Source organism: Cygnus atratus, chromosome 4, assembly GCF_013377495.2.
Source record: "Cygnus atratus isolate AKBS03 ecotype Queensland, Australia chromosome 4, CAtr_DNAZoo_HiC_assembly, whole genome shotgun sequence".
Lineage (NCBI taxonomy): Eukaryota > Metazoa > Chordata > Aves > Anseriformes > Anatidae > Cygnus > Cygnus atratus.
Genome location: NC_066365.1, coordinates 17,443,049 through 17,459,292, shown reverse-complemented (window position 1 = coordinate 17,459,292; position 16,244 = coordinate 17,443,049). Strand labels below are relative to the sequence as shown.

Here is a 16,244-nt window from a genome sequence, read left to right as displayed (position 1 = left end):
TTGGATGTTTAATTATTCAGAGTATTTCACCTGCAAGCTTTTCTGACTAAGAGTATCCTATGCTTTATAGTTCCCACACACTGTAAGAACTTCCCAGTAATTAGTAAAAACAGACAGCCCACCTCCCTCCAATCTATTAAAGCATATTAGGCTGAAATTCAGGGGAAAATAAAAGCTTATAGCTTGACATTGTTTCTCTTGCTTAGCTCTCACCAGTCCAAAGTTACCTAGACTAACCTATTCATCTTCACTGGTTTCAAGACAGACTACTCCACTAGTGCTTAGTCCTTTCTGAATCCCAAAAAACCTGCTACGATGACGTAACTTGCTCTGGGAATCGGGTGAATATTAATCCACATGTTGATGCCTTTGGAACTATTCACACTGTATCAATCTGGGAAGTTTGTTTAAATATAATTCAATTGATTTAAAATCTTTCATAATTAAAAAAAATAAAAAGTGAGAGTATGCCTCTTTGTAAGTCCTCTCAGCTATATTTTGTACAGGGTAAAAAAACCTCATAGATGATAAACAAACAGATTTATATTTGCCACTTTGTTTAAATTTTGACTTCAGCTTTGCTATAGTTATATATTGCTATAGGTATATATTATTATATAGGTATATATTGCTATAGGTATATATTATAATTATTCTATATAAGATTCCTCCATATTCAGTCCATCTCAGAAAAGATGTAATAAGCCACTTGAAAAACATGAAAATTAATGTAAACAAAACCAGGGAAAATATTTAAATATGATGCAATATGGAGATCTTTGAACAGCAAACACAGAGTAACCTTGTTTCATTCCTGCAAAATGAGTTTTATCACATTACCAAAACATATTATCTAATCAAGTACAGAACTTTTACACATTTTTTACACATTTTTTACACATTTTATTTAATTTGGTATGTTTACGTGACTTTAAATGTGCATCATCTGAAATAAACTGAACATGTGCCCTTTTACGCAAGTAATAAATTGGACTGTACTACTCTAATATGTATTGATGGCTTAAGGCAAGATCAAACAATGTATTTTATATTAGTGCAACCATAAAGGATAACGTAAGATAAATTTTTAAAGGTTGAAAGTTTTAAAATCAAAATCTTACCCATTAATAAACATATTTTTACACAACACATTCTAAGATGTCTGATGGAAGCCAAAATATTTACAAGACACAGTAAACTATCAAAATATTAAATATTTGAAAATTAAATATGTAAAATTTTCAGGGAAAATGTCTAGCTCATATTTCACCAAAAGGGGATTAAAAATATAGAGAACTTCAAAACTTGTTACTCTTAATCTCTATTTTTAGCTTAAATCAGTAGAAAAATATCAAAGAGAAAAAAGCATGGTTTTATTTAGCATGAATTTTCCAGGGATACTTTTTGTCTTGACTATTCAATTTAAGACTATTTTCCAGTAATTGATTCCTCACTCTTCATAGCCAGCACATAAAATCTAAAATCTGAAAGTCTCCTCTCTTTACCCTGAAGAACTTCCAGACTAATACTAAGAGTACTAAAGCTGAAGAATATTTTCTTCAACCTAGTCAACTAAAAGGCTTTTAACTAAAACCATTTTTCCTAAAGATAAAGGAAATCTTTAAATGCAAATGTTATTTACACTGCATTTCATTCCAGAAAAGAACACTACTAACGGGTTGATGAAATTTTACATATATATAAGATCATCTATAAAGAAATACTATGAACTACGTTTAGCAAATGCTTGAAATGGCTACTTGTACAATTCTTCCTTGTTAATGTTATAGAAATTCCAGCATCTGGTATTTGTAACAAGGAAGTTTATATATGAAATGCATATAGACATACATATCTACAGAGAGAACACTTTTCTGCTGTCATTTATCAAATAAACATGTATTATAAAAAATTAAGAATGTTTTATAATATCCAGCATTTACCTGTTGAAAGACATCTGCCCCTTCATCATAATCCACTATTGTGAAAAACAGCTTGTTTGAAAAAGCAGATGAATAGCGCCATGAATTAGCCAGCACTTGATATTCTTCGTTAGCTTGTCTAAAAGAAAAACATATATCCGTGTGGCATTCACTGGCTACAAAGATGCCCTAGCCAACTGCAGTGGTTAGCTGAATTACACTTAAAATTTCACTCTCAACACCCATATTATCAATTAATAAACAACGCTTCAGCTCATTATACAGCTCTCTGCTTCACACTTGCATTCTCCAAAATCACAAATGTGTTAAGTCAAACTAAAAGCAGAGGGATCCCAGAAGATGTTAACAAGAGTAATCTCCTTCATAATCAAAAGCTTCAGAAAACACAATCAAAACCCTCAGGAGCGGCCTCCTGAGGATCACCAAAATCTGCAAACAGATCTCTGTATGGAGATGCTTACATGGCCTTCAAGTATAGTAACAGGATTTACTTGCCAAAGACAAGTGCACATAGAGGATTCTGAACGTAGTGGAAAAATCACAAAGAAACATGACTGTAGTATTCTGTATAAAAAAAACAGAGCCATAGAAAAAGTCTGCCCACACTATGCCAAGAATTGCTAAACACTGGGGACATGACAGTAACTAAGCTAACAGGAGGTTCGTAAGTAGCATAAAAATGCTCAAGATTATTTCTATAAAACAAGGTTTAAAAGCAATACAGGATAATTTTCCACAACATATAGGGTTATATAATCTTTTTTATCATCATTAGAAAGCCATATTGCTACTACTTGTATTTGCAAGAAAGCCTCCTATTTGCTTTCCTTGTGGCTGTACATTCAGGGTTGTTTTGGATTTGCTTTGGTTGCTTAGTTTATTTTAAACCTTTCCATGTCTGCCCTGAGAGGAGAGAATAAAAAGGGGGGGAGGGGAGGGATCCTTACCAGGAGAGAAGTGCTCCAAATACACAAGCACAGAACCATAAAACAAGTTCCTCCACTGGACAAATCCGTATCAGCAAATAATTCAATAAAAAGAAAAGGGAAAAAAAAAAGGAAAGGATCCTTGTGATACTTTCAGCTTTACTAATTCCTTCACTAATTATTTCCCTATTACTGATTAATCATATCTGCTGTAGATTCCAAACCAACGCTCCACCATTTGGCCACTTATATTTGCATGTGGTTTGATACTAAAGTAGCATAAATGTATTCTGCAGCTTTTCTTGACTTTCTTTATTTTCTTGCTGTAGAAAATAATTTCCAGGCATATGATGGTGCAGACTACTATTATTTATAAACTGGGACTGCAAGAGAGAAACTCTGCACTAAACACATACAAAAACATTGTATTTTAAGAGCAAAGAGGAGGAAGACAGAACTACAGGAGTGGTAAGACAATACCCCATTTCCTCATAACTGCGATCAGCCTTAGGCATGAGATATATTACATACAACTCCAGCAGAGTTGTGTTGTAACTAGGAATATATTGTATACAAGAAAAATCTATCATGAAAAAAAAAAGTTAAAATAAAATTTGATCATCTATTCTCCCTGAAAAAGAAATCTTACGAAGCACAACAAAACTCAACTTTCACTCTTATTACTTGATTGAGTAAAACTTGCTCCTTAAAACATTTATTCAACACACAAAATTTGGAATTATAAAAAGTGGATTACGCTTTTTTTTTTTTTAGAATCAAATATTAACATTAAGCAGACTAACGTATTCACCGTCATCCTGAAGAGGGCAGTCAGACAACATCAAAGGAATGCTATAAAATCTTAACTAATATCTGTAGAACACTCTTCTGTTAAACCTGCTATATTAAAGTTGGACCATTTTCATTATAAAAACAAGATAAAATCACTTCATCTTGATGCTAGCATTCTTCTTAGTCTACCTTTCTCTCGTGATGAAACAATATTTCTGGGAAGTTCAGATACTCCACTTATGCCCCCACTATTTGACAAAACCCTCTCGTTCCCTTTGATCTCCATGCATTTCTTCATCTTTAAATTATGCTATTTTGATTTAATATAATAGGTAGAACACAGGTTTCAGAAAGTAACATTTTTCCAAATGTCCTCTTGAATTTTCTGTAACAGTACAATTTTATCTTCTCACTGAACATTCCAAAGCATTCTGCAATACACCCTCATAGCAGCTCTTGGAGGATGTGGAGGAAGGAGACTGCAACAAGGAGGGGCAGGAATGCAAAGTTAAAGGATTACTACTGAAGAACATCTTACATTTATTGTGTTAAATAAAAAAACCTGATATTCTACATCCACTAAATAAGTTCCAATGGATATGCTGATGAAGCAAAAAAAATTGCATTAAAATTTTTTTGAAGTGTTGGTTACTCGTTCTTAGATATAATAATCACAAACAGTGTAAGCACTTGGCTGGAAAAAAATCAACCTCCAATTTACATCAGTTATATCAATTCCATCACTAGTTATCTACTTGTCTATCCCTACCATTAGTTAACATCATTTCTATCACAGTTTGTTTACATGAAGTAATGTTAATTATGTAATTCATTATATAAAATACTATAAAGACATAGGGCAGAACCATGCTTGGTATGAACTCATCAGATTAACATTAGCACTGTTCTTGTTAGTTTGACAGGATTTTTTGATAGAAAAGATTTAAATGATATTGCTGCTACAGTCACCTCTTAATTTTGTCATAACATGTGGCAACATAGGAACTAGCAACACCAACAGTAATAATAACCAACTTCTAGAAAATAATGACCAGATCAAAATAAAATGCTACTACTAGAGTTTCCTACAATATTCAACCCACTCAAAAGTAAGCTGCTAGGCAAATGGTCTATAAAATGTCATACATTACACAAGAGCGCTCATTAAATATTAAGTTTTATTTAAAAAGATTAATTACATTGGTGTCTATGGCAGATAATCACATTTGTATAGCTTGAGCTATATTAAATTTGATTAATTTTATTCTATTAGTCTGACATTATATTAGGGAAAACGCAAACTGAATATCGTAAAAGGAATAAAATAGACTATGGAATTACTCGTCAAAGAAAGCAGTAAAAACATCAATTTTTGGCATGTTATGGACTGCAAAAAACATTTACAAATGTACAATTGGCAAAGAATGCACTACCAGGTGACCTACCAGTTCTTAACCCATCTGCTTAAGTAGAACTGTGATCAATGCTGCAATTTACTTCCAAAACAACTGTTTTTTTTTTTATTTGGAATGGTTTTCCCTAAAAGACAAGACAAACAGGCTAAATGTATATTTTAACTACTACTCAGTATCAAGATAATAAATTCAAACTGCTTATTTGCTTTTGTTTTTAGTGTGACTCGATGTCATGATGAAAAGCATGAAAGAACCTAACAAATGCATCCAGAATATACTCCAAACACTACAAAATAAGACAGAATGGACAGTAGTTGAATACTACACTATGCAATCTAAATATTGATAATAACAGAAAGCAAGCTAAAATCCATGCTATTCTATTTACAGCATCCCAATAGGTCCAATTCCAATTTATTCTGGAGATAAAAGGACACTATAAGATCATATTTCGTAGAAAGAGAATAAGGAGCCTTTCATGGTCCACACAGATAACTACTATTCTGGAAAACAAGACTCATCCATACTTCTATCGAGATACTAAAGTGCACTGGAAAAAAACAAACGCAGAACTTTCAGTGGCTCCTTCCACACCTCCTGTTCCTTTTTTGAACAAAAGTTCAAAAGATAATTCCCTCTCAGTACAGTTAAGAGACATAGCAATGATTTTCTCATTACCCGCTCATGATCAACCAGCAAAAAGCTGAAAGGCAGAGGGAGGATCCTGTCTTCTTATTTCTCATGACAACTCCTTGACTGTCAGAATTTTATTTTTTGCTTTTGACCTATTCTTTGATCAACTACTTGAAAAGAGTTTTCTCAGATATCCTCTTGAACAGGGAAACCAATAGATTTCCTTTCTTTTCTAGATAAAAAACCTCCTCTTAAATATCTCTTACTGATGGAGTAGATGGTAATAAAAATATGTGGAATTTATTATTTTGTATATTTTGTCATTCTTTTCTGCACATTGTGAGTCAACAGTAGAAGGCGGCTATACTTAAGGGCCTTTTCTGAAAGGTACATGACATTAAGCTCAGAACTTAAAAATGCACAAACTATATGTTGAATTATAACTTACCTTTTTTATAATCCTAAAACAAATACAAAAGAAATAGTTAATACGGAATTGACTTGGAGCTCATGCTGCAGCATAATTTCCGCATTAACTACAACTTAGTCCAACAGACACCGTTAATCCTTTCTGACAGAACTCAGCCTCGTCACTCAAAATGCAACAGAAGAAGTCTTTAGAAAACATATGCCACACCTGCAAAATTGAGCTGGCTCCCTCATGACCAACAGTATACACTTTTTTGTATTTATACAAAATTACGACATAGATGATTTTATGTATTTGTTATGCATATCTTTACACGCACACATATTTACAGATGTATACACAACTTCATCTAATAGGAGTGCTCCTTTCAATACAAGCTTTTAAAAATACAACAGTCTAGCCAACACAGGGTGAAAAAATTACGGGCTATACAAGCTTCTCTCTATTCCTAGCCTTTTTTGGCTGCTTCTTCATAAACACAGCCTTTGGAAAACTGTTAGTGAAAATATTTCATTAAGATGAATACAAAACCAATCCATGTCTCAGAGTTGACAAATTGGTTGTTGCCTTTTCGGAATCACCTGTAAATTAATCTGATTTGTTATGGGCATAGAATAAATCAAAAATTATATGTATTCAATTCTAACTTTTAAAAGTATGTATTTAAAATACTGAAAAGAGATGATGTAAAAGAATTTGAAGCAAATCAAGCAAAATTATGTAAAGAGAAAGCATTAAATACAACAATATGACATGTATTAGGAACAAAAACATAAAGCACTGGATGAATAGATAAGTTACATAAAAATTGACAAATGAAGCGAGAATCATTGATTTTTTTTTTCAATTGACCCTTCTTCAAGCTGATATGTAACATTATCTGTTTATTTCCTGCAATGATAAAAAATGCTTCTCATTCCATTGGAAAAAAAGATCTTCAGTAATTTTTGCTTGAGAACATCTACAAAATATGCAATATGCTTTGATTTTAATCAAAAAGATCAGCTACTAACTGAAAGGTTAATTTTTACACACAATAGTTTCACCCAAACTTCTGAAGTCACAAGGATTTCTTGGCATGCAGCATTTTAAGAGTAAATTCATATTATTTCCACATGCTTTCACAAACATGTAACTTCTAAGTGATTTATGTGACTGATGTGACAATGTCGTCCCTGCTGCACACAGAAAAATCTTGGATTTTCTGAGACAAATGGGGTCATTTCTCCACATATAGGTTCTTACTATATGTAAGGGTATACTTTTTCAGATGTTATTACATAGCATAATCCCCAAAGTTTTAAGATTTGGCTACGATCACTCAGCCAAGTTTTAACCAAAATTTGGAACTTTTCTAGTGTTGAAAAGATTGGGAAAAAGATCTTTCTTCACACCTTCTAGATAATGTCCAAACAACAACACTCTTCAGCAATGGACAGACACAGTATTCCTTAGTCTGGTACAAAACTTGACCACCAAACTGATTTTATATTCACCCTGATAGAGTGCCAAAGGTGATGCTAACTTCCTAGATGGAAGAAACTACCTCTCCATTGTCGGTAGCACAATCATTCAAAATACTTGCAAGAATGTACAACAACATTGTAAGTAGGGGATCAACCCAACATCAAGCATTCTAAATTTAGACAAATGCAAAACCAGATACACAAAAGATATAGCTTATTTTAACACAATAGGACACATTATCCCTTATGGACTCATATGAGCAAGTCTGCAATGGCCTGCTCTAATGACAATCAGCTTCCACTGCTCTTCTGCAGAAGAGGAGCACATCTCCCACCATTGCCCTCCAACCTGTTATTTCTCTTTTTTTCTTTCTTTCTTTTTTTTTTTTCATATAATGCTGTGTTATTCATGCTTAGCATTTGAGGTAGCTCTATGCAACAGCAGCACACTACATTTCTCTTTTAAAAATACTGCTCCCCTATTCTTTACAAACTGGAAACTGAGATAAAACACCAAAATGTCAAATCTATCCACCAAAGAGAGAAGACCTTTAGACCTTTTTAGACCTTTTTCTTTTTTTTTTTTGGGGGGGGGGGAGGGCGGGTGAACGTACTAATTCTTGAGACAGTTATTCAAAGACAAATATTTCAGTCTAGATACTACTTTTTATTTTAAATATAACATTGATTTTTGTATACAGCTGTTTCAAAAATATTTTGATTAGCAACATTTAACTTAAAGTGTGGACAGAAGCATCCTCACAGAACATTACAGATTTAGTTAAAAATCTATTTTTCCTTTAGGCAAACTGGCTACTGAATAGCTAACAATAAAGTAATGCATGCATTTCAGTTCTGTATGTCTTTTCAGGGCTCCCATCCATTAATTAGCCATTGATTCGAAAACGTCGATTTTCCTAATAATGGTTTTATGTGCAGTACGATCAACCTCATTAAATTTCTTTTATTTCACATGAAAGAGAGGATCTCAACTTCACATTCATTTAAATAACCCCAACTGAAAGCAGTATGTTGATTTTTTTTCTTCCTGTTATGCTTAAAGATTTTTAGTTGCTTCTATACATGAATATCTAGCCTAGCATATTACAGGATGAAGCTTATAAGGTTAAATTCCTTAAACAATATACAGTTGTAAGCAAAATTAACTTCTTAAATAGTAACATTTACGTTGTTTTCACATGTCCTACAAAAAAAATCTGTATATCACATAGAAAATGAATTGGCTACCACCATTGTAATGGCAGATATGCTGACTCCTTATGCTGAATTTAGCACATCTCCTATAGATTTATCTACTTGGAAGGAAAATAAGAAGTGATTTTAAACAATATGGTAAACTTCCAACTCTTATTTCATTTCCTAAAGTTAAACTCTGGCAATGCAAAGAAATAGTAGCAACCAAGTGCAGGAAGTGGTAAAGCAGTATTTCTTTGACTTAGCAATGTTGGACAGCTTCTGTACCTAACTTCCTCCCCTTCACAGTTCAGATGTGGAGGGTGAACTCATGGGAATGCAATTTACACACTCTTCTTCAAAACTGAGAAACTGAAACCAATAGCAAAAAATTAACCTATTAAAAAGTCTAAGAAAAAACATATATAACTACAGGTTTACATCTTATGATTGTAAGCAAGTTGAAGTTTCTATTGTAAATGTTGCATTCCATTGCCTAAGAAATCTAACAAGTTACTAACATTTATCAACTTTAAGTATTGCTTACAGTACACCCATTTAAAACAAAGAAATATTTCTTCATATAAATGTTACTTATTTCATAGTTCTATGCAGCATTCTGGTGCCTATTTAGATAAGTTTTGAATACCCTGCATAATAAGCCCACCTTTTACTAAACACAGTAATTTCTAATGCATGTTTTGGCTGAAGAAGGTTTTATTAGCTCAATTTCTGATTTAGTAATGTAATTAAGTACATAACTAGCTCTCAGTCCCTTGGCCCCATTCCCACGTCTATCATTTGTCATCTTTTGTTTAACTGCATTGAACTAGAAACTTGCAGAGAAAGATCTTGGACTTAGAAGAATACCACTACCACTCCAATATGTGTTCTAAGAGGATCTAATGGCACATTTCAAAGTACAGTGCCAGACAGTATTCCAGAATATTTTTCCTCGTGGAAAAACTCACTTGCATGTAAGAACCATCCAAATCGGTGAAATCACAGCATAACTCACATCTGTATCAGAGCCTTAGACATCACTTAACAGGAGAAATTAGTGAAATGTCATATTATTAAATGGTAATTATTTACTTTATCACAAAACATCTTTGGAAAGATTGCAGCCGACTGATTATAGTATAAGGCAGATTTCTTGAAAAGTTTTAGTCCTAGGTGGCATACATTTAGTTCAACTGTAATAAAAAAAATGCTGAAACTAAGAAAACTTCTAAGATTTACCATATATATGAAAAAGAAGTTGAAAAGATGCTTTAACAAACACATGAGGCTCTTAAATAGTAAATATCTGCCCCAAGCAAAGAACAATCCTACCTGTATTTCACATTGATTAAAATGTTCAACTGAAAACTGTGATGAGAAAGATGGAAAAAAAATGAATTACCTGCAAACAGAGCATTGCCGCTGTGGCTGCAGAGCAGTGAACATCACTATCACAGAGTAGTTACGAGGTGGAGCCTTCACAAATCTTCGGAATTTGTCTCCATTCATGCGGATGACCGAGCGCCTCGAGCTCCACTCCATCAGCTGTTCTACCTTCTCAGCCAGAAGATTCTGTAATTGCGGACAAAGATGAGGAACATTTAAGCTTAAACTTCAAGCACTTTGTAGCTATATTCTGCCTTTGCATGCCCAGAGGGGACAACTGTATAGCACAGTTTAGTCTAGTATGTACACAAGTAGATAGTAAGTATCTTAAAATAACTCAATCTGGTCTTAAAGAGAAAGGATGCACAAAATGAAATCAGACAGCTTCCTACCTACAGCAAAGGAGTAGAGTAAGGCTGACTAAATAAGAGATATCAGTATGGCAATCATTTAACTTGCATTGAGAATTGGAAGCTTTAGATGATGCAGCATTATGCACGCATTCTATTTAGTAAAAATCACAGGAAGATATTGTCAGTCAAACATTAAGATGAAAGAAGAATCTGTTACAAAAATAGATATAACATGCAGACTTTCGTTACAAATATGCATATTTATGCTGAATTTATACATTAATATTTTGTATTTTGATACAGATTGCCCTGTTTTGTAAACCCACCTAGGCACGTTCCATTATAAGATCATGGTTTTAGTTGCTTTTAAGACTGAGATCACCATACTATTTGGGCTGAACTATGAGTGTATAAGAAAAAAAAGCACACGTTTTGCTTGCATGCTTTTTTCTTTTCCATGAAAGTATTAAATCACATGAACAATCTAAAAGCAGGCTATGACACAGATTAGCAGATGGCCCTTACATCAAATACATTCATCTAACTATTCCTGTGAAAATCTATTTATACTTTTTTTTTTTTTTTCCAAGTGAGACTGATGTCATACACGCTCTGTAGAGAATTGTTAGTTTCTTAAAATCACCTACTTTGAGTGAGGCTGCACTGACTATGCTGTAGGTGGATCACTACACCTACAACATACCAGGAGCAATGCAACAATCCATCTTGTTTTAAGTTCCTCACCCAAGGACACTGTGGAAGCTGCCTATATTGAGTAATAGCAGAGGGAAAAAAAACAGCTAAGAAAACTGGAATGATACACACAGAAGCTGAGTGCTGAGGGAGGGTGGGCAGGACAGAAAAAACAGACAGACAGAAATAGAAAGTGAAGGGGCACCAACCAAGAGAGAAACTAAGGTCAGAAAACTGCAAGGTGTGAGACCTGTGATAAGGCTAGGATGAGTTGGTGAAAGAGGAAACCAACGAGGATCTGGGAAAAGAGAACATGGTAACAGGCGAGACAAAGAAGAACTCAAATACTGTGCAAGAACAACTGTCCAAGGAGACAAGATGGCTTCTCTAGGATAAAAAAAAATAAATAAAAATAAAATAGAAGAATAACTTAATCTAGTAACATTCTGACAAATCAGTATGGCCATAATTAAGAGTCAAGATACATATATGAGGGAGGGAAGGACTAACTACAACAATAAAGGAAAATTACTGTCAGATCTTCCATCCTAAAAATTATCAGAAGATGGCCCTTACAGCTCCTTCTAAGGCACAAGTGGTAATCAGAAATTTTAAGTCTAAAGGAACCTTTATCAGCATAAATCTTGAACAGTTTTGAGACAGCTACATTTATTTGTCCCCATAAAGCCTTAAAGAAAAAAAAAAGATCTTTTAAATTTTCATTGCCATTCTGATATTTTGGCTGAGTTTTATAATCACAAATCCAAAGGAGAAATTACAACTTTGTTATCATGAGAATACCAATGAATCAATTAATACTAGAAGTTTTCTTCTGCTAATAGACTTACTAGTTTTTGGTAGTTTTGCATCAATAAGATATTACAAAAGTTCTTTTTAAAAAAAAGCAGAATACATAAAAAATAAAGCCTACCCATTTGTATCCTCAGTTAGCTGTATCCGGATAAAACATATTAATTTCAAAAGATACACTGGTTTTGTATTGGGCATACCAGCGCACAATGTGCAGTAAAACAGAAAGAGCAAAAAGGATGTGGAAAATATTTCCAAAAGTTGGAATAACTGAAGTAAAGGATAAACCAAAGAGAACTAATAAAAAACCATAACTTTTAAATTAGCACAGAAGAACATATAATATGTTTCTTGGTAGAGAAAACCACACACTTTACAGAATAGGTCTTATTCAGAGAAAAGAAATAGAAACCCATGAAGTATCATTAAGGGTATTAAAGTAAAAGCACGATCTTGACAGAAAAAAACAGGGAAGAAAAAGTTTATTACTGCTATATCATATTTTCCTACAAAATTATCAATGATATCAGAAGAGAACTCCCCAGAGAAGCCCCATACAAAGCTGAATTTGGAAACTTGTGTTACCAGTTGTGTTAGCAGTAAGCAATTGCCTTGTGGTGTGGTGTTTTTTTTTTTTTCCCCCCCTCCGGATTTAGCCATGGATGTGGTCACCTACATGTAACCATGAAGGCTCTTGTACAGTACCATGAAGTTCACCACAATGTTCTCAACCACGTATGTCTTTTGTTCTGCTTTTTCTAAATGCCAGGTAGAAAGTCAGCAAATAAATTAACCAAATAATTTTACTGTACTAAGTAACCAACTTCATATTCTTGAAGTATTGCTTGTCAGGTACAACTTTATCACTTGCTTCCATGGATTCTGAAAAATCTACCATTTTTTTGAATATAAAGATACCATTGAATAAACAGTGGATAATCACATAACATTACAAAAATTCTTCTAATGGCCAGATTACCTAATCTTAGATAACTGACTGTACTTAATTATCCTACCATTTTTTTAAAAATCACTTCTATTCCTGAAAGTCTGCTTTCGCAGAATAATGAATAGATCAGATCTTCTGGAGTTAGGTAGCTTCACAGTGATGTCTGTGCGATGTCCTATATTTTAAGGCTTTCTTGTTTATAACACTTTACAGATAGGTGAGGTCTGATACTGGTCTTTTATAAAATCTTTACACAATGAATGCTGCTCATCTCATGTAATAATGAAAGAAATAAATCTAGTGTTAAATGAGTTTCCACTGTAGCTGTGCATTTTACTTTGAAGCTGAGCACCAGTGTTCAGGAAAGATGGCAGATTTCAACATTACAACTGTTTTCAACTTTGAATCATAAAAGGCACCTACTGTCAATATAGTCAGAAATCGAGCAGTCTGTTAAAAGAGAAAAAATGTATATTTTAAATGCTGAAGCTAGCAGACTGGACTTTGAGATTTCATAATCCAGAATGTATGTGTATTTTCTTACAAAAATATCAAATAGTTTTTAAAATAAGACTGCATAAAAAAAAGAGAAAAAAAGATTGTTGACTACAAGTATGACTATAAACTATATCTCCAGTCAAATTTTTTCTCCTGCATAAAAGAACAGTATTGGAAAACTAAGGGAAAGAAAGTTAATGTCAATTAATACCCAGGAAAGCATTGTTAAAAAAGAAAATTAACATGACCCTAAATTATTCTTGCAATGTACATTACTGAAACTAAAGATATCCTTCAGCATTTTTCTTCCACTGGTTATCACCCAGCTATGCAGAAACTATCACCAAAGCAAATCACCTTTAAGATGCCAGATTTTTGTTAAAGTGTTACTGACACACCTCTTTCCACTTAGCAAACTTTTCTGTTTTCCACAATCCTCCATCTCTCCAAATCCCCAAATAAGAGAAGGTGGCTAAATCTGACACACAAGGCAAAATACTGCATGCGATGACTGAGATACTCAAACGATTGCTGCTCACGTCCAGAAAAATCACAATCATCATCTCATTTTTGCTCTATGCTGCTAGTTTTCTGCTCCTTTCCAGTTCATAGAAGACCCTGCATTTGTTTAAACATTTATTTAAAAAGATCCTCTGAACACTCACTAGTTAATTTACCAGCTTTCTGCTGATAACTCAAAGGGACTTTGTTGTTGTTGTTGTTACATAAGCATAAATCTGAGGAAGCAAAATTCCTCTTTTAAGAAAAAACTTGGAATGTCGTTGGTGCAAACAGCTATGGAAAACATTTAAATCAATTGGTGAAAAGGCAGCCACATATCATTTATTTTCATTAGCTGATGCTCCAACTAGAATAAAGAAAAATGCAAGATCTACATGTGTAACACTGCTTGCTGTTCCTACACTGTTTTGTAACGAATGCAAATATGCAGCACATTTTTTTTTCCAAAACTAAATAAACCATAGAAACATAAATGAGAAAATCAGAATCCAGGAATTTTCTGAGGCAATAAAGAAAGCAGTTCAGGGATTTCTCCATGAAGAGATGACCTATGAAAATCATTTTTGTTGCTGGAGTAGGAGCAGAGCAATTAATGTTTTGGCCTCAATCCTGTTAAGCAGATGAGCAGTCCCTACTGAAGTCAGGTGCTCAGGAGAGCAATTCTAAATAATTCTGCTTTTGTTACTATGGCTAGCAAAAGATTTTTCCACATGAAGTTACCCACATCACTGAATCAAGAACAAAGCAAAAGAATAAAGTTAAAGTTCATCTATTATAGATCTCAGTTTCCAGTGATGTGATGAAACAACTATGCCACCTGTCAGAAGTGTAGAGAAACTGTGACGAGCTATGAAAATGATGATGCTGGCAGGCCTGGCTTCTGGCATCTGCACCTGGTTAGAAGCCTTCCACAAAGCAATTCCCAGTTAGGGATTGCTTCCCAGTGATCCCCTGTATCTCTTCCTTGCTTCTTAACCCAGTAGAGCTTGGCATCTACAAGCCTTCCTTTTTGTACTCTGCCACTAGCAGCTTAGCAACTCAAAACACGGCTTTATTTATCCATTCTCCAAAGACACAATGCCTACAAGACAAAGGATAAACAACAACCACCACCCTGTATACATGTTTCCCCTCTCTTGACTGCTAATCCTCCTTGACCAGATTTTGTAAATTTCTCTTGGCCCAAATAAAACCATGCATGGCTGGGGAAGAAACAAACAAACAAATACAAACAACACAGATTTTCCCAATTGCAGCTTGCCCTGGCTGCCCAATGGATGTGATACATTCTCAAGACAAACCTCTTATTTTTAAGACAAAATATGTACAGTCTTAAATCTCTTTTAATTCAGATCTGTTTATCTTGGCAATAGCTGATTTGGGAAATATGTATCACAGTAATACGGCAGGAGTACGGCAAAGAGCAGTTTCTCCCTGATTCTTACAAGAGTTCTGTCAGAGCATCTTTAACATTTTGTTTGAGTTTACATTACAGGAAAAGTATTTTGAGTTGAGTTTCTACTTTAAACCTCTTTTGATTTACCTTGCCTTCGGTTAGAACATCACCACACAGGTAACTTACAACAAATGGCCATTAAAAAAGTGAAGTCCCAAAGATCCTACTAAATGCTTCAGTTTCCAAATTAGCCCCCATTCATTTGAAACTTACTGGGTCTACCAACCGGCCTCCTTCAGGTTTCAGAAGAGACTTTAGGTATGAGAAAAGAGGATGCCCCCTTGAATACAACTAGACTTGTGAACACACAAGACCTTAACTCTGGAAAGGTAGGGCCCGGGTCTGTAAGAGGAGATACCAGTATTAAGAAAAAGTCCTCAAAATAGTTACTAAGAATTAGATGAAGACTCTAATAGTGAGACTGAGGAACCATTTATTAGCAAGCTATGCCCCATTTCCTGATAAAAAATTCAAATGCAGCCTAGTAGCTCAAATCTCACAGTTTCAGTAGTGGAAAAAAAAAAAGTATCTTATAAATTAATGGTGTTATACTAACATTGCTACAGGAGATAAACAATGTTTTTAAAGGATTTATTAAATTACAACTTTGCTAATCAAAAAATTGAGGTGGCTTGATTGTCGTGTTTCTTAAATGTATACCTTACCAAAAAGAGCTAATGTAGACTGAAAGACTGCTTGAAGCATGAGTTTCTCTAAATATTCATTATGATTTCTTTCTTTTCTGTAAGAGGCAAGTCTAAACTAGAGCTTACAT

General features: G+C 34.0%; 1 protein-coding gene across 1 annotated transcript in view; it reads right to left on the bottom strand.

The window, feature by feature from the left end:
- TUSC3 (tumor suppressor candidate 3) overlaps positions 1 to 16,244 on the bottom strand; it is a 119,815-nt gene that overhangs the window by 65,398 nt on the left and 38,173 nt on the right. The window contains exons 2-3 of the mRNA XM_035537732.1: positions 10,205 to 10,374; positions 1,944 to 2,061 (exon numbers count right to left, since the gene is read on the bottom strand). Coding sequence (XP_035393625.1) covers positions 1,944 to 2,061; positions 10,205 to 10,374 — 288 coding nt within the window. The remainder of the gene's footprint in view (positions 1 to 1,943; positions 2,062 to 10,204; positions 10,375 to 16,244) is intronic.